Here is a 22201-nt window from a genome sequence, read left to right on the forward strand (position 1 = left end):
TCAGCTGTGGCTGGGGAAACAGGAGGAGGTGATGTTGCAAGGGCATCCGGATTCCAACTTGGCTAGACAAGCACTGACATTTTCCATCACATCTGACCCGTTGATGCTTTCTGCTGGAGCTTTCGTTCAGGAATGCTAGCTGTGGTCAGGCTGCATATATTTACAGACACAAATAAACTGCTGCTGACTGAAATACACCACTCCCATAACTCTGCTTGGCACTGCTCTTGCAAGGGCAAAGGCAGATCTGCTTACCCAGTAACACAAAGCCTTAGCAGTGCTCCCTTACTTTTTTTAAAAGATGTAACCTTGTGGAAAAGCTGAATTTGGGGGGCTGCTCTGCACTGCAGGGTGCAGCACCACAGGCAGCACTGACAGCATCAAGCCTATTCACTTCTTTTGGCCTGTGGCACCCTTCCTTTGCTTCTTTGGTCCCACATTGCTCCCTGCCTACTCTGCAGACCAGTCTGCTTTACAGCTGAGTCCTCTCCCTGGGCAGGGGAATGAGGGCACTTGCAGTCCCATTCCCAAGCCTTTTCTCTGCTTTTTCCACTCTCCCTGCGCAAACCAACCCGTAGCAATGAGTCAAATCTTGGCTCCCTACAACTGCCTGGGTTGCCCAGTCTCTCAGCCCTAGTCCAATGTTGTGGGAAATGCCACAGCACAAAGGTAATCTGCAAGGGTGCAAGGGAAAGGGTGGCAGGAGGGCACTGCCTGTGCCTCTCCTTTCAGAGTGCAAAGGGGTGGATTTGTTTTTAAACTGCTTGGTCCCTCACAAATTAACTGAAGCAGAAGTGTATTCACAGCATTTGCTGCTTTGGGTGGCAAAGCTGGTTTAAAGCATTCCTGCCCTTCCTTTTCCTGGGCTTTCCTTCCTGCTCCCCCTTTCTGTGCCTGGGGCAGTATGACTTGTGTGGGGCAGCCATGTGAACCAAGCTAAAACTTGCTCTGTCTCCTTGTGATGATTATTTTCTGACTGCTATTTTTTGTGTCAGTGATGAAATCTGTCTTGCTATCTTGCCAAGTGGAAGTGGGATGATCACAAACCCCAAATTTACCTCAAGGATGCTCCTTCCCAGGTGGCAGGGTTAGTCCCAGCGATTCAAAATGCAATTTCTCAGCCTGCAAACTTTAGCCTGGACTTCATTATTGTGTAGGACACGTGGAGCTCTGAAAAGCTGCCCCTGTGCAGTACTCAGGCCTGTCCTGCTGCTCGTGCTGCTGCAGGGAGGAGGCAGCACAGCCTCCAGCCCACTCGTGGTGGGTTACACTAAGGCAGCATTTAACCAGAGCCTGCCCCTGCACTTGCTTCCAGGGTGGATCTATGCACCCTACTCCCCTGCTAGGGCAGATTTAGTGGAATCAAGTGGGAAAGACAGCACAAATTTCATTTGCTTGAGGTTTTGAGTTTTTTACCCCACCTGATCAGCACCGATGCCGCCAAGGTGCCACTTGCCGCCCTCCTAAAAATCCCAGTTCCGAGATATTTTTAGTATGGTCTGCTGCATTTCTTCAGGGTTGCTTGTAAGTGGAGGGGGGGCCATAAAGCTCTTGAAGGAGAGCTGTTTTTACTGAACAAATAGGAGCTTCTGTTCATAGAGGCAAAAACACGTTAAAAAAATAAATCCGGAAGGATGGGCCCATGGCCCTTTTCCAATGAGAAGAGCAAGTCAAAACAATGAACACCATTTGTTTTTGCTTTTCCCTGGCAAGCTTCCTTCAGCTGACTATTGCATGATCTGTTCAGGGTGAAGAGACAAGAAAAAAAGAAATTTAAAAAAAGAAGGGAAAAAAAATCCAGCCAGTAGCAATTGCTCCAGCTTCTCTCTCCTGGGGCGGCTGCAGCCTCATCTGTGTGGGTTTAAAGCTGCAGCTGTCAGCAGGGTAACCCAAACCCCAGCTCCAGAAGAAAACAGACAGGGCTGGGGGAATAGTTTGGGGGGAAAAAATAAAAAGAAAGCAAAAAAAACAAAGCAAAATATATGTCATGAAGCAACAAGACTGGTCTTTATCCAGCTCTCTTTCCAAAAGGTCAGGGCTCCCCTGCTTTTCCAGCTGGGCTCCATGGGACCCCACAGCAACAGTCCTCTGGTAAAAAGTCCGAAGTCTGGATGAGCTGCTGTGTGCTCTCAGCTGCCCTCCTGTAGCCCCCCGGGCTGGACACCTACCTGCACACCATAAGGAATGTGTGTTTATATTAGTTTCCTCAGACTGAACTCCCTTTTCCTTGGGCTCCCACCAGTTTCCAATCTGTTTAACACCATTGGTTCAGATCAGGAGCTCCCTGCCCTGGGTCAACACCAGGGTATTAAATCAACACAACTTCTGTGGCAGTCCCTACAGCTCCAGCTCCAAGTTTTATGGCCATGCTTTGACTGATTAGGCTCTATTAATAAATCCATCAGGCAGCACCACTGCTGCTGGCAGGAGGAGCAGGCCCCAGTTTTGGTGGGGGTCTCAGCAAAGAAACAATCCACTCTATTCACAGCATCATATATGCACAACTCTTTTATTTTGGGGTTTATATAAAAAAATTCCTAAAGACTGCAGAGCTTTTTTTATCCTAATTTCTTACACATATGGTTCCAAGACCCTGTTTTCAAGCTAACTCCCCCCCTAACAACTTGTGATGGAGTGGGTTCCCCTGATTTTTGACCTAGTCACCTTTTCTAACGGGATATGTCTAAAGCTGCAATATGGCACTTGGTTCACTTAGTTGGCAGGTTTAATACATCTGGAAAGCTTGGTATGGAGACGCACACGGCTCAGAGTCCATCAACACAGGCAGGGACCCTGCCCTCACATCTGTGCCTCCAGAATGAACCAGACCTTTCTCCTTACTGTGCAAATCACAGGCTTTGGTCATCGACCAGTCCCGTCGTAAGGGATTCTCGCCCCTGAAGAGAATCCCATCTTCAAGTGGGAAGCAGCCCGGCCATTCAAGCAATTGTCCACGGCAGTGCCAGGCACTGAGACCCCTTCAGTCAACCGTACCGTTGTAAGACTTGTTGAGCTTGTTGAAGGTGAACTCTACGTTATGCGTGGAAATAGGCTTTCGGTAGAGAGGATTGGATGCCTTTGGAGAGAGGAGCAGACAAAAAGAACAAAGATGAGGAATAAAGTCCATACCATGGTAAAAACATACCAATTAGTTTGGTGACAGCACAGTGTTTGGCTTTGAGTGAATTGAACATTCAGATCCAAAGGCAGCGCTGTTTACCCAGAGCTGGCCCATGAGACCCACCTTCCATCCTGCCTGCAGGCAGAGGCAATGCTGCCCTCCAATGCTGAGCACGCCCCCTCAAAGCCTCCCAGAAGGGTTCCCTCATAGACCTGACCAATACAGCTGCCACTACAGTCTCTCCTACCTCCTTCAGCCTCCAGCTCTGCTTGGAAATAGATGATGAAACCAAAAGCTGGGTATAGTTCTGCAAAGCATTTATAACTTGCCTAGGAGAAGGCAGTGCAAGATGCTGGACTCTGAAGGCACCACAGGGCATGGACACCTGCATCCCTCGTTCCTGCCACCCTTTTCCATCACTGCAGAGCTGTTTGCTGCCAGTGCATCCCAACAGCCCCCCCACCAAGCAGTACCCCTACCGCAGGCTCACCATTTCATATCTGGCACGGGAACGTTCGCTCTGGAATCGGTCGAACTCCCGCCTGTCGTGAATGGTGACGAGCAGCTTCCAGAGCGCCAGCAGGATGATGCCAATCAGCACCACGCTGCCAATCACTGCCAGCACGATGGTCACAGCACTGGGGGCTGAGCTGCAGGCTGGCAGGGAGGCAGAAAAGCTAATTAGCTCTGGTGTGAGTGTATCCCGGATCAGGTAATAACTTGGACTGCAGCCACAGAGCAAGTGACCTCGGGCAGCGCTAGCAGCAGTGGCTAAATTTGAAAAAGCAACAGTCCCCCTCTGAAATTGAACTGTTTTTTTTTTTTATTTTTTTTTTAAATTAAACTCCTGGCTAGAAGCAGGGGAAAGGGACACCTCTCGTGGATGTCACCAGAGCTGGGATGTCACATAGCAGGGCTGCAGTGCCACTGTCCAACAGTGATGCAGGGTTTAATGCCAGCTGAATGTCCCATGTGGGACACAGAGCGTTAAGGTGCCTCTGGCAAAATCCAGCTCAGCTTCTCCCACACAGAGACAGGTGATCACTAAGGACTTTATATAAGGACATTAACTGTCAGCTAATCAGCTGGTCTTTCAATTAAGTGCAAGCTGCAACACAGTTGAAATAGAACATGAGGAATCTCAATCTTTCCCATACTGGCCCGTGCCTCGGAGGACCAGAGCAAATCACAAGAAGCTACTGCTGGATGCTTGCCAGCTTGTCCTGCAACACCACAAGGGGTTTTCTTTGAGCAACTGCATTGCATGTGATTAAAATAGTGCTGGGAAGCACAGCTGTCTGCACAGCCTGTGGAGGGGAGTAGGGACACTCAGCCCTTACACTGCCTGGATCAGAACTCCTTGGCAATGTGGAAATCCTTAGGTGGTGCAGGGCTTTCCCAATGTCCTAACTTAACCAGCAGCTGCACCAGGTGTCCTCTTCTGATGCTTTTGCTCACAGGGGCTTTATCTCCAAATCAAGCATACTTTTTGCTACTTAAATAGGCTTCAGTTAATTCAGCCTCCTAAAGCTCTTCAGCCACTTGCTGGCAATGCTGATGGCTCAGGTGCAAAGTTTACTCTCACAGTTCTTTTTTACTAAGTTGGGAGCATTTGGAGCTGGGTTTCATCACTGTAAAACACTTCAGTCTAAACCACCCTCGTTTATCTGCTCACACACGCAGCCAGCCTTTCTGCAGCCCCCAGGCTCCCAGCAGCCCATCACCTCTCCTGAGGCTGCCAGTGCTGTCAAAAAAGAAACCCAAGGGAGGGCCAACCTGGCTCCTTGAGGACGGTGAGGTTGGATTTCCCACTGGGAAGCTCCAAGTAGGTGAACTTCATGACGCAGTTGTTCACTGGGTAGGCACAGAGAATCGCATTGGGGTCATCCGTTTCTGGAACCAGATGCAAGAATCACAGGATTTTGTATAAGTTTTTATACATTAAAAAAAAACCCTAAACACTTCACAACTTTTGTGCCATAATTTTTCAAAGAAATGCTTCCAACACCCTCTATTTTTTAATGTAATTCCCCCTAACAACCTGCAATGGTGTGGGTTCCGTGATTCTGAACTAGGCACCCTGTCTAACAGGCTATGCTTAAACTGCAATACAGCACTTGGTTGACTTAGCTGGGAGGTTCAATATTAGGAATTAGCACAGCTCTCCCCTGCAAGATAAGCAGAGCTTTCCAGGGATGCCTGGGAGCAGAGGAATGGGGAGTAAGCCTGGAAAGCAGCACAGTTTCATCACAACTCATACAAATTGTAACTGAGCAGTGTCCAGATTTACTGCTTGAGAAAATGTGGCACTTGGCAAACATCCCATAGCAAACAGACTCAACCTCACACGCACACACATTCTTCCTTCATGCAAGTCTGCTTCTCCAATAAATGCCATTTTCTTCTTAATTTGCTAAATCTCTTGAAGAATGGAAGGTGAAGAGAAAACAAGGGGCACTGACTCAGGGCCAGCAGCAGCAGCAGCCCATGGCTAGCTTGTGCTCCAGCTGTACTGAATGGCTCCAGCTCCGGAAATGGCTGAGAAATTTGCTTTCAAAGAGTGAGATAGAAAAGGAAAATGGGAAGGGGAGGAGGGAGGGAGGGAGGGAGGGAGGGGGAAGGGAGGAGTTGGTTGCAAGGATGATGTGTAGATATGGGAGTTGCAAGAAATGAGAGGACTTTATTCCCAGAGCCACGCGAGTGCTGTGTGTTTGTGTCTGACACACCATAGCACCAGACAGAGCCTGGTCACTGTCAGTGCTGCCTGAGGAAGGCTGCTTCACAGAAGCAATCTAAGATTCAGCAAAGCCATCACCTAAGGTTTGCAGATCTAGCTTAAGGGGTGATTTCAGCAGAGCCACTGCCCTGCACAGCCACAGCTCATTCAATGCCCTCCACTGCAGGGACAGTGACTGGAGGGAGCTGGGGAAGCATCTCTGGCTGTGACAGGAGCACAGCTCTGCAAGTCTGCAAGGGCTGAGAGTTTCATGGGACAGGAATTTGGGGACCCAGTGCTGCTGGCTAGCAAAGACATGCATGACCTTGTTTTAGGCACCTGGAAATAGGTTTCCACAGCTCTCGTATCCATGCCTGTCATGCTGAAAAATGATTGCATTAATGGCCACTGCTATGCCAGCCCCTTAGCTGTCTCCTGTCTGTTTGTTTTTTCTTTCAATGCCTTTGACCTGCATCCAGTTAAAAGATTAATACCCTCCATTTTAACAGCTGAGCTCAGATGCAGCTGCCCCTCTGGTGAGTCCTGACATGTTGCTGGTGTGGACAAACCTCAGCTGTTCCTACCCTGGGACAGGAAAACCTCCACTATCTACACAGCGGTAGCAAAGCATGGGCTGGAAAAGTGCTGATTGTTACAAGCAAAGTACTAATTAAATTAATATAGATAATACTTCCATGTTTCTTGACTAATGCCCTTTTGAGTTGAGCAGCAAATCTTAGTTCCTGTGGGTCTAGCTGCTTTCACTCCCATCCTTGCATCATTATTTCAGTAAAAGACAGTGATTCAAGTCTCAATAGTAATGATTTCTGTTGATCTTCACTAAGTTTCAGAGATCACAAGTCAACAGAGAGAGGTGTGAGGGCTCCACTGAGTTTTCAGGTACACAGATGTGTGCTACTGCCAGGTTCAGCTTGGAGCAGGACTTGTCATGCTCCTCTCATGCTGAAAGCTCCTCTCTGGAACTACCAGGAATGCAAAGGAATGCAGAACCAAAGGAGATCATGCAGAATCCAAAGCAAGTCATACAGGCCTCCCATGAGGCAGCCTTCTGGCTCGTGAGTCCAGTGACAGAGACGTCTGCTCTACAAAGCTTTGAAGCCCTGACTGCATCATATCCAGAGTCAAAAGGCAGCTGGGATGCTCAAGACTGTGTTCATTGCAATTTGATATTTAAGAAGGTCCTATCTTCCCCTGCCAAGACAATACAGACCTATGTATTCTGTGACAAATATCTGCCTTTCAGCAGGAACTTGTAAGATGTGCTAAATTATACAAAGGCACTTGAACACTAGAATTTGGCCAAGTCTACCTGTGAAGAAGTCCATAGTCCACAAGAACTTTCTTTAGGAATATTTTGCTTTACCTCTCTCTCTAGCAGCTCAGATCTCCAAACCACAAAGTGCCCTGAGCTCCCAAGATCACAGCCCTGTGTGCAATATGACTGCAACAGTTCAACAGAAACATAAGCATAATTCCCAAAAACATCTTAAAGCAGCAATCTGGCTGTTTTTTCTCTGAAAGTCATGCAGGGGGCTGGCAAACTACAGCCCAGCCTCACCTTCCAGGGAGCAGGCAGAACAAAAGCTGACCTTGGCACAATACACTAATCAGGCAGGAGGGATGAGCTTTCATTCCCAATATGTGCTGGCCAGACAGGCATTAAAAAGGAGTTTTGTGTGTTTTGAACTTCCAAACCTCTCACAGGGTGCTGGTGCAGGTGCAATCCCTGTTAAACTGCACAGTGATGGAGAGAATGAGAGCAAGTGTCCCAAAGGGAAGGGTAGGAAACTCCACTGGTCATAATTTAAAAGTGGGGCACTGGATGTGAAAGGAGTCAATGGGAAAAACATCACCTGCAGACAGCTTAGGAGGAAGTGACTGAAAGGCTGAGCAACGTGCGGGACTCCCACCTCTATAAACTAAGGAAGAGGAGGAAATGCCAGATGCAGACAGTAACTTATCCCTGCTTGATCTCCATCCCTCCCTCCAAGAGATATTGCTAAGGCCAAGGCCAGGATTGTGATTAAATCTGTTACAAGTCTGGATCCCCTCTACTCCCCTAAACAGCAACCAGGGACTCCCAGAACATATCTTGAAAAGAGTGGGGAGAAAGTCATCTGCTGAGAGATGCACATGTGTCTAGAAGAGGACACAAAGGACAGGAAATTGTCAGGGGTACTTGTAGCAGTCAGTTCCACCAAAGCAGAACTCATTTTCAAAACTGCTTTGCTTTCTTTTACCAGCTCAGTTCTTCCAAGATGAAACCTCAGAAGGTTAGAAAATGCCTTTTCTTGGGTGATACTTTGTCCTTTTGCACTCTCTCACGACTCTTCTCATCTATCTCATGTGACCTCACCCCACTCTCTCTCTGCTCCCTGCACTGGCAGTAGTGGTTAGATGTTATTTAAGATCAAAGAGGTTTTTACTTCAGTATGGATTATAGCCTGGAGAGAGCATCACACATACCACACATACACATATTCATACTACCTACACACACACATTTCTAAATAGCAAGTGCTCCCTGAAGCTTTCTTTACAGATATGTCTTAGTCTGGTTAAGAAGAGTTCAATGCCACAGTCACCAGTTCCCACCACCTGCAGTCCTGCTTGCTGCCAGCTTACCAAGAACATCCACAGTGGTGATGATCTCATCCTTGCAGTGCTTTTGGCAGGTTTGGTTATCAGCCAGTCTTCCTGAGTTAAACAGCTTGCATTCAATACAATCCCTGCAGGAACACACACACAGAGGGGAAGATTAAGCACACATCAGAAACTGCATGAACACAGAGATTCAGCCCTTGGGAAGGGACTCCCCTGGGTGCTGGTCTGGAGGCTGCACATCTGCACCACAAGGGAGAAGCAGCTTGAGGGCCAGGCATCTCCATTGCAAGGATGGATTTATTAGGATTCAATGAAAGTCCAAAGCAGCTTGTAGGATTCAATGAAAGTGCAAAGGATTCAATGAAGGTGCAAAGCAGCTGATAGGTTTGGGGTCTGTTTGCCCTTTAGATATCAGGAGCTGCACATCAGCTACTGCAAAACCCATTCTGCCTGAGATCAAGGCAGTCAGTCCTGCTGCTCTGTGCTAGTCTGAGGCTGATGCCTGGGGCACCTTCATCACTGTGAGGCAGGGGCAGTGATTTTGATTCTGTCCTCCCCACCTCTGCAGCTCACAGCTCTCTGCACCCAGACATCTGCAGCTCAGAGTGCAGCAAAACTGGGGTTGCCAGCCTTTCCTGCAGAGTGAGACGGCACTGGAAATGAGCAGGGATATGAATCTCAGGGATATGAGCACTAAGGCAACAAGACTTGTTGCTGCTCTACCTGGGATACTGTCAGGTTGCTTAGCATGTGCCCCTAGTAGCAGTAGGCTTACTTGGGGCTGATCACACATTTAACAAAGCATAAGTAATCCCATAGCTGAAAAGCCTCCCAGGAACCAAAGAGCTGCCCTTCCCACCAGTGAGAAATCCCTCCTGAACTGCCTGTGAGTACCTTTTAGTGCTACAGACACCTGGGCAGGTGGGACACTTCTCACAGGTCTCTCCGAAAGCGCCTGGCTCGGTGCACTGACACTTCCCGCAGACGCAGGCACCGCGGCCGCTGCACATCTGCCCGTCGCTGGAAACACAGCTGTCCGTCTCCGTGGAGCAGTTGCAGTTGTCCCCGATGTAGCCAGCGTGGCACTTGCACTCCCCGCAGTGACACTCCCCGTGACCTGAAGGTGAGAGCAGGGGAAGGTGTCAGCAGAATTCAGGGCCACCAGTGGGTGCTGTGGCTGGGAGGGACCAGCAGCAGAGCAGGAAGAGCTGCCAGAGAGACCTTACTTGGCAGGGCAACAAACAGATGCTGACGGGAAACACCTAAATATCAAATTAATATCAAAATTCAGCAGCAAAAAAAACCTACTCATTGCTCTTCCAGATTCCCTCTATGGTTGCTCAAGACAAATGGGCACCTTTCCCTTCCTACTTTTGTATTAAATAATCTCTTCTTTCTCTGTCTACATCAAGAGATATTAAGACAGGAAAGGAATACTGCTTCTTTGCTGGTTTTGAGCCCAGAGTTTAGCAGCAAAAAGCCTAGTAGGTTGTCCATCTCATAAAGTATTTCCTTCCCTTTCTTCTTAACAGTTTTTTAAGAAATTCTCTTAAAACCTTGAAAAAAAATTACATCAACAAGCACTATTCCCTGTGTCCAAACAAGACCTCTGTGTCCCAGCCAGAGCCATGATGGTTGCAGGGACCAGCTGAGTCCCCTCACCAGGGAGCAGCTCAGTGTAGCTCACAGCAGAAATGGATGGAGAAACCAACCCAGTAAGGTCTCTCCTCCACTGAAGCATCCCCTGGGAGCTACAGGGTTTAGTGAAGGGCTGAGAAAGTCACCAGCCTCCAAGGCTGTCAGTGACAGTAAGTGGAGTGGCTGTCCACTGAGCAGCTGGCTTCAGAGAGGCATCCATCTGCTGGGGACTGCTCGAATTCTTCCGTGGCCAGTCCCTAGGAGAAGGGATGCCTTTGCAGGCACAGTTTATTGAGCTGAAGGGCTTGTACACAAGCCTCATCAGCAATCTAATTACAGCTCAGCTTTTCCACCAGAAAGAGCCTCGAGCACCCCAGACATGGTAAATTGTATACACGCTCCTTTCATCAACACAAACATGCGGATCTCCCTGCCTCTCCCACTGTGCCAAGATTACCAGAGGCCGTGGATTGCCAAGCTATATCCCCTGCCAAAAGTCACAGGAGCACCTTCTGTTTTACTAGGCATCTCATATATCCCAGCACATCACAAGTTGTCTTTCTACAGCCTCTTCTGCACTCCCACCGTTTGCTTTGGATCCAGCCTGCATATTCAAACATTACTGGACAAAGGAGATTATGTTTACAAGATCTCAAGAGGTGACCTCCTTCTGTGCCTACATCTGATGGAGATTAAAATCCCTTCCTCTGCTTGCCTTCACAATGACAGCCTTGCCCTTTCCTCAGACAGAAAGCTCTGGGTTTGAGCCCATGGGCTCAGCTACATCCACAGCTGCTGCTGTTTGGGGGGCAGCGGCAGAGTGGGGGACTCCTAGGACCATCACTTCCCAAGCAAACCAAATGAGGTGTCTGGCTTTTATTCACAATTAATTCAGGTGATTGGGCTCTCACACACAGCAGGTTTCGTGTCTCTATGGCAATGCAAGGGTCCAAATTAGCTATAAGGTATGGTTTTGATAAAGGGCACTATTTCAAGGAATCCAAAGCAGCTGCCGATAAGTAAATGTGCTCAGGCTTGAATTTGAACTGTGAGGGCCAAGAGAAGCAAGCTGCTGGTATTCATATCACCCCTCAGCTCTCCTAGGACACCACAGAATGCAGCACAAGATGTGACTCCAGAGGAAGTGTGTCTCTGGACCATTAAATGTTTCTGTTTTTAAAGGCTAAAGTGCTAGGTCACAGGAGGCTAGAAAGACTGCATATCCATTCCAGCCCCTGGCAGGCTGGAGGTGGACCCTGAAATTACTGTTCTGGGGAAGGGAAATGCCCATTTGCAAATAATGCATCCTATTAAAGCACTGTGATTGGAAAACTTAAGAAACAGCATCTTAAAGAATGTGGTTTTGTTTATTGATGGAGATGAAGAAAAAGCCATTCTGTGGCTTTTTCATAAGGGTGACTAAGTGTGGGGTGTGAGCTTAAAATGTCAAAACATGTTGACATGTGTTTCCTGCCTTGGCCACACTGGCTTAGTGTTCAAGAAGTCACTGGCTGAAGCTCATCATGGTCAATGTGCCAAGAGAAGGAATTTCCATCTTGACCTTCAATGGCAAAGATGTCACAGTCTCCACTGCTTCCATCAGCTTGAAAGAGTGGCCACTCCTGCAAGCACCATGAGCTACACTTCTGGTTCTATCCATCTCCCACACAGCCTGAAGACTGGAGAAACTCAGTGAATGAGAAACATTTGTTGTTCATATGGGCACAACAGGAGTTGTCCCACTTCTCAACATCCACCTGGAGCACCAGAGGTGGGAATACACTCCATCCTCTCTCTAGGGAAACAAACTGAGAGGAATCCTGAGGCAATGTGGCAGCGAGGCTTTTGGTGACAGCGACCCAGAGCTGTGGTTTGCAGAGTGTTACCCAGTACTCACATGTTGCAGCACAGTGTGCTGCTCATTCCCAGTCCCAGCTCTCCCTCCCACGGTCACACACAGTGCTGATGTGGCTAAGCAGTCTCTGTGCCATCGTGCCTGCAGGAAACCTTCCACCACCGTGCCCATATGAACCCAGTTTCACTTCCCAGTTTCATTTCCATGGCAATGTGTCCTCAAGGAGGGTGTGTTTCAAGACACCTCTGCACCAGCAGCAGTCTCGTGGTACAGGACATCACCCTGGACTTTAACCCCCTTGAACCCTTTGAGTTTATACATTCTCTGTTAAAGCTGGTTTGTGAAGCCAAAATATATTAATTGTGTTCTCCAAACATAATAAGAGATGTTTTCTTCTGTTCCCATATTCAAAATGAGACAAGCTTAGGAGTTTAAAAGATCCAGATCTAACTAGGAAATTAAATGCTCCCCCTGAATTTGATAACATTCTTTCCAGTCAGCTCCTGACCTTCAGGGCAGTGGGCTAACACAAAACACATGTCAGGAGGCTGCAGAAACCTGCTGGGAGGGTGTGCAGAGGAAAGCAATGCTTCTGTGGGGTTAGAGCAGTCCCCAGACTGAGCTTTACTAGTCTGGGACCCATCCGGGCAGGAGCCATGGGATGCACTGCTCCCAAGGACACCACCAGAACGGCTGAAACTCACAGCCCAGCTGGTGCTTCCATCTCTCCCTATCCCAAAACACATCCCCATCCCACTGCTGTGCCCTGGCTGGGCTGCACATCTCACTGTCACTCAGGCAGCTTTTCCCAGGACATCCAACCATCCTCATTTCACCCCAGCTGCCCCCCAGGATGGCAGCCACAGCCCAAATCCTCCCTGCCCCCAGCACGGCACTGCACAGACCCAGCTTGGCCCCCCCACAGCAGCGCTGTTCCCAAGCAGGGTCATTCCCAGATCAGGATAGCAGCTTCTGGCAGAAGCTTCCAGCCTCTGACCCTGATTTCATCCCAGTCTTCCTGACAGCAGGCTGTGACCCTGCTTGGCAGGACAGCCCGTCTGCCCTCCGCGATAACTGCGCCTTAGGAACTGCACCAAGAGGTCTGAAACTCGGTGCACTAAAAGCTCTGTCACTGGGGCTTTTCATAGAAGGTGGTTTTCCCAAAGCCTCCTCCTTCTGGGGACGACAAAGTCATGCAAAAAACACCAGCTTTCTTTTGAAAGAAAAAACATGGCCCTAGTTTTTATGGAGAGGTAGAAGAGGTTTGAAAACAAGCCTCCTCCAACACTCCTTTTTTGCCCCATCTTCTAGAACATTAAACTGATGTGCCTAACACACAAGAAAAACAAGTCATGATTTTTAAGCCAGTTCAGTGGTTTCTGAGCACTCAGGAGGAGAAAGATCATACTGTATTTTGCTACCATTAAATCAAACCATTTATTTTTGTGCCTCTGTGCTCACATCCAGACTTTGGGCCACAATCTCCAAAAGGCTGTGCTTTTGTCATTTTTGGTTATTTGAACAAGTAGACTGAAATAGAAAAAAACCCACTGAAATAGGAAAAAAGACTGAAATAGGAAAAACAACTAAGAGAAGTAAGTTATGACAAGCAATTTCCAAATTCTCCAGTGTCATCCCTTTAACAAGGCGTGGCTGCTTCTTCATCCAGAGAGCCCCAGTGAAGAAGGGATCCACAACCATGGATCAAAAACATGTGCTTATGAAAGAAGTCAAACCCTACAGACACAGGGCACTGCTTGAACATCACTTTTGTACCAGATCAGCCAATCTCTCAGCAAAAGTGGTTGATGTCTGAGAGAGAGGCTCTGTGAACAGCACATTCTGAGTGGGAGGAAGAAGGGCAGCAGAAAAGCCTTGGAACACTTAGAAAACATAGGGCTTTTCATTTGGGAAAGGGCTAGGGTAAGAAACAGTGCCTGCTTAGGCAAATAAATCATCAACTTCTGCAGTAATTTCTTTCCACGGATCAAAACAGGCAGCACTGCACATCAAGAGGCCAGGCCAGGCCAGGCCAGGCCAGGAGAGCTGCCCATGGCACAGCTCAGGCCCAGGGCACTGCCAGATGGTCAGCACCCACAGGGACTTGGAGAGAGCTCCAGAAATTTCAAACAGCAGGGATAGGTTTAGGATCCAGCCCCTGGGTCATGCCAGTCCAGCAGGTAAAACAAGCGTGGCAGGTTAGCAGGAGCATCCCCAACCCCTGGAGCCCACTGAGCATAACAACCTTCTTGTGCTAAGGAGGCTACTACATAAATGTCCAAGGTTTCTGTGTAACCTGGAATTCATCCGACTGCCTCCACTCACACCAGGAGAGAACTTGCCCACAGTCATTTATCCACAATGCAACACTGAAGCAGCAAAACAAACACTAAGAGGTTAGTAAGAAGTAAATAGTGCTTTTCTGAATGTTATTTACACCAGACACCATGGATCTGTGCATCTCCCCATTGCAATGGATGTTCATACCCTGAAGCATATGGGTTTAACCAAGATTTCAGTCCCAGCACTGGGCTCACCAATCATCAAGAACAGCAATGGAGATGCAGACTAAAGAAGCCAAAGGTGAAGGAATAAATGCAGGCTTGAGCTGCTAATTCAGCCATGGATTCAAGTCCCATCACCAGCTGGACATTACTGCCAGCATCCCCCACAGTGCAGCACTGCCATTACAAAAACCCCCCTCAGCACTCCAGTTTCTCCTCACTTGGGAATTTCTGGGTTCAGTGAGAACTGGACAAGGAAGACATGGTTTTGGAAACTGCTGTTTCATGAAGGCAGCTAAAAGCTATCCGTGGCAGGCGGATTTCCTGTGGCAGCCCTGGCCAGCCTTTCCTCATTTTCCTTCTCTCTACTAAAGAAGTGAAGCTGAAATGCAACCACGAGATACAGCTGATGATCCATCAGAAAGCCAAAACGGGCAGTGAGAAGTCATTTCCTGAAAGAGATCTAAAGCTGCATTTCTTAAAATAAAGCCTTCCTCTTTTTTTTTTTTTTCCAAGTAAGCTCAGCACTCCACAAATCCTTGACTTCTACTTTCATTAGCTCCTCAGCCAAGCCTGCCACATGTGGCCTTTTGGATGGAGACCCAGAGCTGGGAATTGGAGCTTTCAGGTCCTGCTGCCAACTCTGTTACTGATGCAGGGAGAGCTATGGGGCAAGGGCTGGTGCCAGATCCTCCCAGAGGCATAGAGCTTTACCCTGAGTGGGGGCAGTTGGGATGGATGTGCTGCTCTTCTTTGAGCCATGGGCCCAAATACCATCCCACCACTCTGGACACGTGCTCATCCTTGGCTTTGTTACCCCCTAAGTACCTGAGATGGAAGGCACTGCAGGAATTGCCAACAATTCATGTTATTCCTTAAGCCAGATCAGAATTGGGCAATGTCTGTGAATCCTCTGGGGTTTTTGCCCCTGCTGTGTCTCCCTCCAAACCTCTAACTCAAAAAGGGCCACTTTCCCTTCCTGTCAATGTCCATCTGTCCACATGCAGGTGTTCACTGGGTCTCCCATTGTACACAGCACCACCTCTCCCACAGCAGTGCTCCTCTCTCCACCAGCTCTCCAGCCCCTCACAGACTTGCTCACAAATGAAACCCTCCTGAATGCAGAGTTCTCCATTTGTTTCCTTTCTCCCCAAAAAGCCTGACAAATAAAACCGCTTAAAAAAACCCCCATTTTCCATTTGGCCCTCCCAATCCAGTCCAGATACCACCAACACCCACAGGCAGGTCAGAGCCAGGAGCTTCTCCCCCACTTAGAAACTTCCTGGCCTGTCTCTGCTGAACTGCTTATACAACTCTGCACTTCAGCTTTAGTCACTGTGAAGGCTCTGGAAGATTTGGAAACACGAGGAGACATATGGCAACCATGCAGTTGCTGAAAGGCATAGAAAAGGCTTGAGAAAAGCTACAGTGTTGTAACCCTTCCACCAATACACCATGCCTCCAGGAAGGATAAGCTTCATCCTCCTGCTCTGACACCTGAGCTGACTCCTACCAGCTCCTACTACCCAACTCCAGATATGTTCTTAAAATAAAACTTGTCTCCAAAACCAAAGCTGTGTGCTTCCAAATCCCTAATCTCCAGGGCCAAATTCTATGGTTCAGGTCCATCCTTCAAATAAAAAGCAGTTTAATTCCCTTTCTGCTGAAGCACAAGTGAGTTGAATATCCCTTCTTCTCGACTTTGTTGAGAGGAGTGGGCTCTAGAGTAGAGAGAGATTCTTCTTTCTCTGCAAAATGCAGTGCCTTAGGAGCCTTGCCCAGTGCTGTGTTTGGATGCAAACACATCATTTGGTGCAAGTTCATCAAAGGTCCATGGTTTTCTAAGAGATTTCTCCCTTAACAAAGTACCTGGAAAAAGTCAGGATATCACTCAAAGTAAGACAGAGAAAAAGAAAATGAGATAGGATGAACACACAGACTGTGCTGCACTTCACTTTCAGGTCAATTACGTAAGCTCAATTTTTTAAATGAAACTGGGTAAAATTCACAGGTTGTCAGTGCATGTCAACAAGAAATGCAGAGACCCAGAATTCCACTCACCTGTTGGTCTGAGGCTGTCATCTGCCTTTAAGCCCTAAATACAACATTCATTTCCAAATGTGCATTTCTGTCAATGACCATCACCAGAGAGACCAAATTCAGACACCAAACTCACGGAGATGCTGGCCAGTAGAGCATTTAAAGAGAGCTTGTTCTAAGACCATCTAAGCTTTATTTTCTGAGTTCATCTTGGGTTTTTTGGAGCTTTCTATTGGGTTTTTGGCCCTGGGAGGGGGCAGCTGCACAAGACAGGGCGTTTGGGTACATGCATGAATCTTCAGATGACATCTCAGGCTGCAGCCCACTCGTTGTGCCACTTTAAGAGCAGAGCCCCAAAGACAGAGCTCTGGCTCCCATAAAGATGTCAAAGACGTCACTCCTGTATTCTTCAATTCTGCCCGGGCATTTAATGGCTCATTAGCATGCGTTCACACTTGCTAAAGGTCTGCTCAGGGACAAGGAGAAACTGCAGTGAAAAGAGGCAGGAACAGCAGTGCTCTGTGTGGCTTGGCCCTCAAGGAGCTGCTGCCAGATTTGGGGAGAGCTGCAAGGCTTGGACAGCAATAAGAGCCTGGGCAGGGAGAAAGGAGGGGTAACAAAGGGCAGCTTTGCCCTTTCGTGCCAGGAATAGAGACTCTGGGAGAGCAGTACTCCATACACTGGGGAGAGATGTCCAGCCTAGTTGCTGTTTTAGTGAAAAACCAATACAAAGCCCTGGTGTGAGCAAGGTGGGGCAGGCAGGGTATCCTTGCTGCCAGGAACACCAAGGAACAAAAAGGAATAAACACAGCACTGAGCACTAACACAAATGGAATCATCATTTGTATTCCTGTGAAAAATCCATGCAAAGACCATCAAATATCTCAAGGTGGAAGGGACCCATGAGGACCACAGAGTCCAACTCCACAATAATCAATAACATTTTACAGGTTATAATGTAATGCTAATGCCTGGTGGTGTAATAACAAATACTGCATTTAACTGCTGTGAAAGAAATCTAGAGGAGCATATCCATGGGGCACAGAGCATTCTAGCTAAGAACCATCCACCTGCACTGACCTGCAGCCATCTCTGACCAGAAGCACAGCATGGGAGTCATTAGCAGTGCAATTAGAGAGGGGACCAGGCATTTTTACATTGCAGCTACAAGCACTGGCCATGCTTTCACAGGTCACAGCCAGCAGACAAGGGTCACCCCATGCTGTTTGTCCCAGCCATTTGAACTCTGGGATGTTCAGCCTTTTGAACAGGCATAGAGCAGGATGGGGAGCAGGATGGGGAGCAGAATGGGGAGGCACATGCTCTCCAAGGACAGGGGCACATGACTCAATATTAAACTGAGAAGAGAAACCAGGTTAAAGAGGAAAAAATAAATTCTGAGAGGAAGAAGAAGAAGAAGAGAGAGATTGGGGAAGGATGGAAATGATGCCCTGGGAGGAAGCGGTTTCAGGAGCCGCCCAGGGACTGGAGATGTGAGTAAACACATGCACTGAGTCAGCCCCATGCTCCTCCAAAAGGCCACTGAGGGTTTGTGTGCCAGACTTCATGAAGATGAAATTTGGAATGCAAACACCTCCTACATGGCTCTCAGCCCCTCTCTGCATTGGGACTCTGAGCCACAGCTCCTGGAGATGAGCACACCCAGAACACCACGGGACTTCCTGCTGAATTTGGTCCTGGCTGATGCTCAGGAGCCCTTTGCCTACAAGTTAAAATCAAACACTTCTACAGAGGAATGCTACTGCTAGCCAGCCACTCACACAACCCCAGTGTGGAATCTCTCCACAGCCTTTCAAATCATCTGGGAGCTCAGTGCTGGGTGCCTCTGCCCTCAAATAAGCCCTCCCTGCACAGAAGGTGCCACTCTGGCACAGCAAGCACATGATGCAAGCACAGAGCACCGCAGGCTGCCCACGCCTTTAGGTGAGCGTGTCCCAGACATGTCCCTGCAGTTTCTGCTCCTCTTCACACTGTGTGAAGAGCAGACTTTCTCAATGACACTCCACACTAAAGGCTGAGAGGTTTCAAGTGTTGCTCTCAGAGCTCACTGCTGTCTGGCAGAGCATGGCCAGACCCAAGGCAACATGGGAAGCAGCCCGGGTTGACCCCAGGGCTCAGGCACCAGCTCTTGTTGCCAGAACAAGGCCTAAAAGCCAACATCCCACATGTGTCAGTAGCAGCAGGCGCCTCCACAGTTCCTTCCTCACCTGTGGAAATGTTTTCTAAATCACTGCTTGAGCAATCACATTCCGCTGCTTCAAAATGTTACAACAGCATGGCAGCCCCACACTCTACAGGAGGGGAAGCAGGAATACCAACAGTTCAACAGCTGGCCTAAGAAAAGTTCTGGTTTATGGAAACACACATTTAAAGAAAAAAAAAATTATTTTTCTTGATTTGGGACTCAGACATTGTGCAGCCAAATGTCACTAGACACAAAGCCAAACAGCATTTGTAGGGAGCTTGTAAGCAGGGCAAGAGTGGCATCAGTCTGAGCAGGATGAAGGTGGATTCAGTTGGCTGCTCTTCCCTACCACAGCCCTCAGCCCTGCCTGCTCCAGCTGACCTGGTCCTTACTTTTTTTTTTTTTTTTTAAAGCTGATCCACTGGATTGGGATAAATGGAGTTGACCTAAACCCTCCAATTCTTTACAGCAATCCATGTGATGAGAGTCAGCAGCACAGCTTTGCAGTTCAAAACAGCTTTGCAGTTCAACCAGCAGAGGTACCCCATTTGATTTGTTCCTTATTAAATGTTTGTAGTCTATTCTTACTGGAGCCAAACTGTTTCACAGGTGGAGGAGGAATGTAAGCTGGAGAGGGGATACCCACCCAGTAGTGACACCAGGCACAGGTGCTCTGGCCTCAGTTCCTCACAGCTATGGGACACAGCAAGTCAGAGGTTTATTTTTCCGTCTTATTCAGGGGGGTTATTTTGTTTTATCCATTTATTCCCTGGCTCACAGACATCTCAGTACAGGACCCTTGGCAGAGAAGCTCCTGCAGGTGATAAAAGTAAAGGCCAAATGGGAATGCACCAAGGAGAAAGGTCTTTAGAAAGCTTGAACATGCAGTCTCTTGTAAAAGAGAGATACAGTGCCATCTCCTTGTTGTCTGTTCTGGGCATAAGGTCCCCTGGTGCAAGTGGCACTGTAGACAAGAGACCTCAGGGTGCCTGAAACCAGGTTTGTGGGCTGCCAAGGGCATCCTGTGCCCCACACAGTGTGACAACACACACAGACTGCTGTGTCTTCCAGCCCAGACTCCTCCCCCTACCCTGCTCTTTTGGGGGGAAAATGGGCATTCACAGTGCTACAACACCCTAATGATACAGGGGTTTGTTTCAAAGGACTTAGTTCTGCTCACCCCAAGCCCCTCTCCCATGCCCTGCACCCCGACAGCACCCGCAGCCACTGACCCCTGTGCCCCCAACCTGCTGCTAATGACTGGGACTACTCACAAAGCAACTGGTACTGTGAGGTTACAGCACAGTGACCCGAGCTGACACTGCATCCTCTGTCACCAAAACAAGCCTCAAATATGCTGGTAGATGTGTGCTCCCCATCCTCCTCCCACATGGGAAGCACAGAGGGATTGACCTGCGGGGCAGCTGCCCCAGAGACGGAGCTGCATCTCCCCGCAGCTGCCTGGCTCACAGCTGCACCAGCACTTAGCAACAGCCAAAGATTTATTTTTAACTTCCATATCTATATGGTCCTTTTGTCTCTCCTCTTCAGGTTCTATTTTACTAAGCAGTGATCAGAAAACCCTACAGATAATGAGACTTGACGTGACTTAAAAAGGAAACATTGCAGATGTGGCTTAGGCTCTGTTCCCTCTCTTCTTTCTGCCACAGGCCACCCTTTTCCCTTCTGGCAGGGGTATATTCATCAAAAGCCACACCACCTGCAGCACAACCACAGACAGTGGGCACAAAGGAAGCTCTCCTTCCTCCCCAAACCACACTCAAACATCACCTGCACCTCAGAGGTTAACAAATCAAATACTACCCATTTCTTTCTTAACAGCAGCTTCTGGTAAAAATTTAGGCATTAGGAATGAAAATAATTAAGATCAAAAATAAAATGCTGTGGTGTGTCTGAAAGATGTGGATCACCTTTATTCTCACATCTCAGCTTTCAGAAGCACACCAGCATTTTCCATCCAAGAGGCAGTTATTACTGCCACCCAGGATGGCAGCTTTATTCACCACTGGGTAGGTGAGTAGTAATGTAGAAGAAAATCTATTTTCTTATCCTCCTAATGTGGAAGGAAGTCTATTTCCAGATGATGTGTCCATGGGCACAGTGATTTGTACAGTAACAGATCCCATCCAAATGCCCAGGGTGGAGATAGCAGCAGGGGAATCAAACCCAAGTGCTACTCTCAAAGCATAGAGCTCTAATGCAGGAGCAGAGACCAGGGCACTGGCACTGAGCCATCATCCCACTGGCTGTTAAATGTGTTATGGACAGGGTACAGCGAAAACAAATTGCAAAAGCACGAGTGAGGTTTCTAATTTGAGGCATGTTAAAAAAACAAAACAAAACAAAACAAAAAAGTCTCATCTCCCTGGGCCTTAGTACAGGCTAAAACCTCCCTGAGCTTCCCTATTTACTAAAACCAAGAGAGGAAGCATTCAGACGTAAATACTGAGGACTTGAATGAGCTCAGCAGTTTTTGTAGTGGTTTGGGCAGGGCAGCTGGAGTCACATTGTGCATCAGCTTGGCTATTCTCTGCAAAATAAACCCCGAAATTTCAATGAGCTGTCTCTTCCCACATCCCATCTCAGAAGTGATTCTGACACTTGCATGTACTTGCAGATGTGACACCCGATGCTCTGTGGCTGGTCTGAGTTTTCTGCGTCACTGGAAGCCCTGTGCTGGTAAGGGAGGCCAGACCAGCTCCTGTGCTCCAAGGCATCCCCATCATGCTGTGCTTTAGCCAGCCACGACCTTTAGTCACCTTTACCAGTTCAGATGCTCAAGCTGCTTACAAGCTAGAGAGACTAGCTTCATTTACAGATGCAAAACTGTTTCTAAATCTGATTTATTATTCAATTCTAAAAAAAAAAAATTAATAAGAGAAACCACAGAAAACTCCCCCAAAGCTGGACCACCATCAGTAGCTGCCGTGTTGCTCAGGCAGTATGGATTTTCAGGATAAGATCTTTTGTGTTTTAGGGGGAGGAAGGGCTGCAGCATGACAAGTGCTCTTCTGTAATTAGTGATGTGCCCGTGCACAACCAGAGTCCTGGGCTGAAGGGCACACAAATGACACTCACACAGGGAGCTGGGGAACAGGGGTGGTGAGTAAGGGGAAATTTCTTTAGAGACCCATATGATGCCATATTACTCTGTGTCCCCCCATCCAAGAAAAAATAGGTCTGAAGCAACTGAAACTAATGAAGCTTGGCCTCCAACAAGCCAGTCTTTCTTCATTAGAGGCAAATGTGTGATGCCCTTACTGGGGCCTCTCCTCCCTCCTGCCACCTTGTTTTATGGGACCTGCAGGAATGCAATTAGGGCAGAGATGTTTCCTCCTTTGTCAAACTGCCTGGCAGGCAGCCAAGGAGTTCAAAAGCCTGTGGGTTGTGCAGCCAGCTGCCCCTTCCCCAGCCCAGCTGCAGGCAGGAGGGATTTCTGCCCCTCTCCCACAGCCACACACATTTCAGAGTAAAG

General features: G+C 48.2%; 1 protein-coding gene across 1 annotated transcript in view; it reads right to left on the reverse strand.

The window, feature by feature from the left end:
• Positions 1-2493: 2493 nt before the first annotated feature.
• Positions 2494-22201, reverse strand: part of ITGB5 (integrin subunit beta 5) — a 57864-nt gene continuing 38156 nt past the window's right edge. Inside the window, exons 11-15 of the mRNA XM_041405265.1 lie at positions 9357-9579; positions 8484-8587; positions 4898-5014; positions 3612-3778; positions 2494-3076 (exon numbers count right to left, since the gene is read on the reverse strand). Coding sequence (XP_041261199.1) covers positions 2981-3076; positions 3612-3778; positions 4898-5014; positions 8484-8587; positions 9357-9579 — 707 coding nt within the window. The 3' untranslated portion in view covers positions 2494-2980. The remainder of the gene's footprint in view (positions 3077-3611; positions 3779-4897; positions 5015-8483; positions 8588-9356; positions 9580-22201) is intronic.

Source organism: Onychostruthus taczanowskii, unplaced genomic scaffold (assembly GCF_017590055.1).
Source record: "Onychostruthus taczanowskii isolate IOZ18803 unplaced genomic scaffold, ASM1759005v1 scaffold10, whole genome shotgun sequence".
Classification (NCBI taxonomy): Eukaryota; Metazoa; Chordata; class Aves; order Passeriformes; family Passeridae; genus Onychostruthus; species Onychostruthus taczanowskii.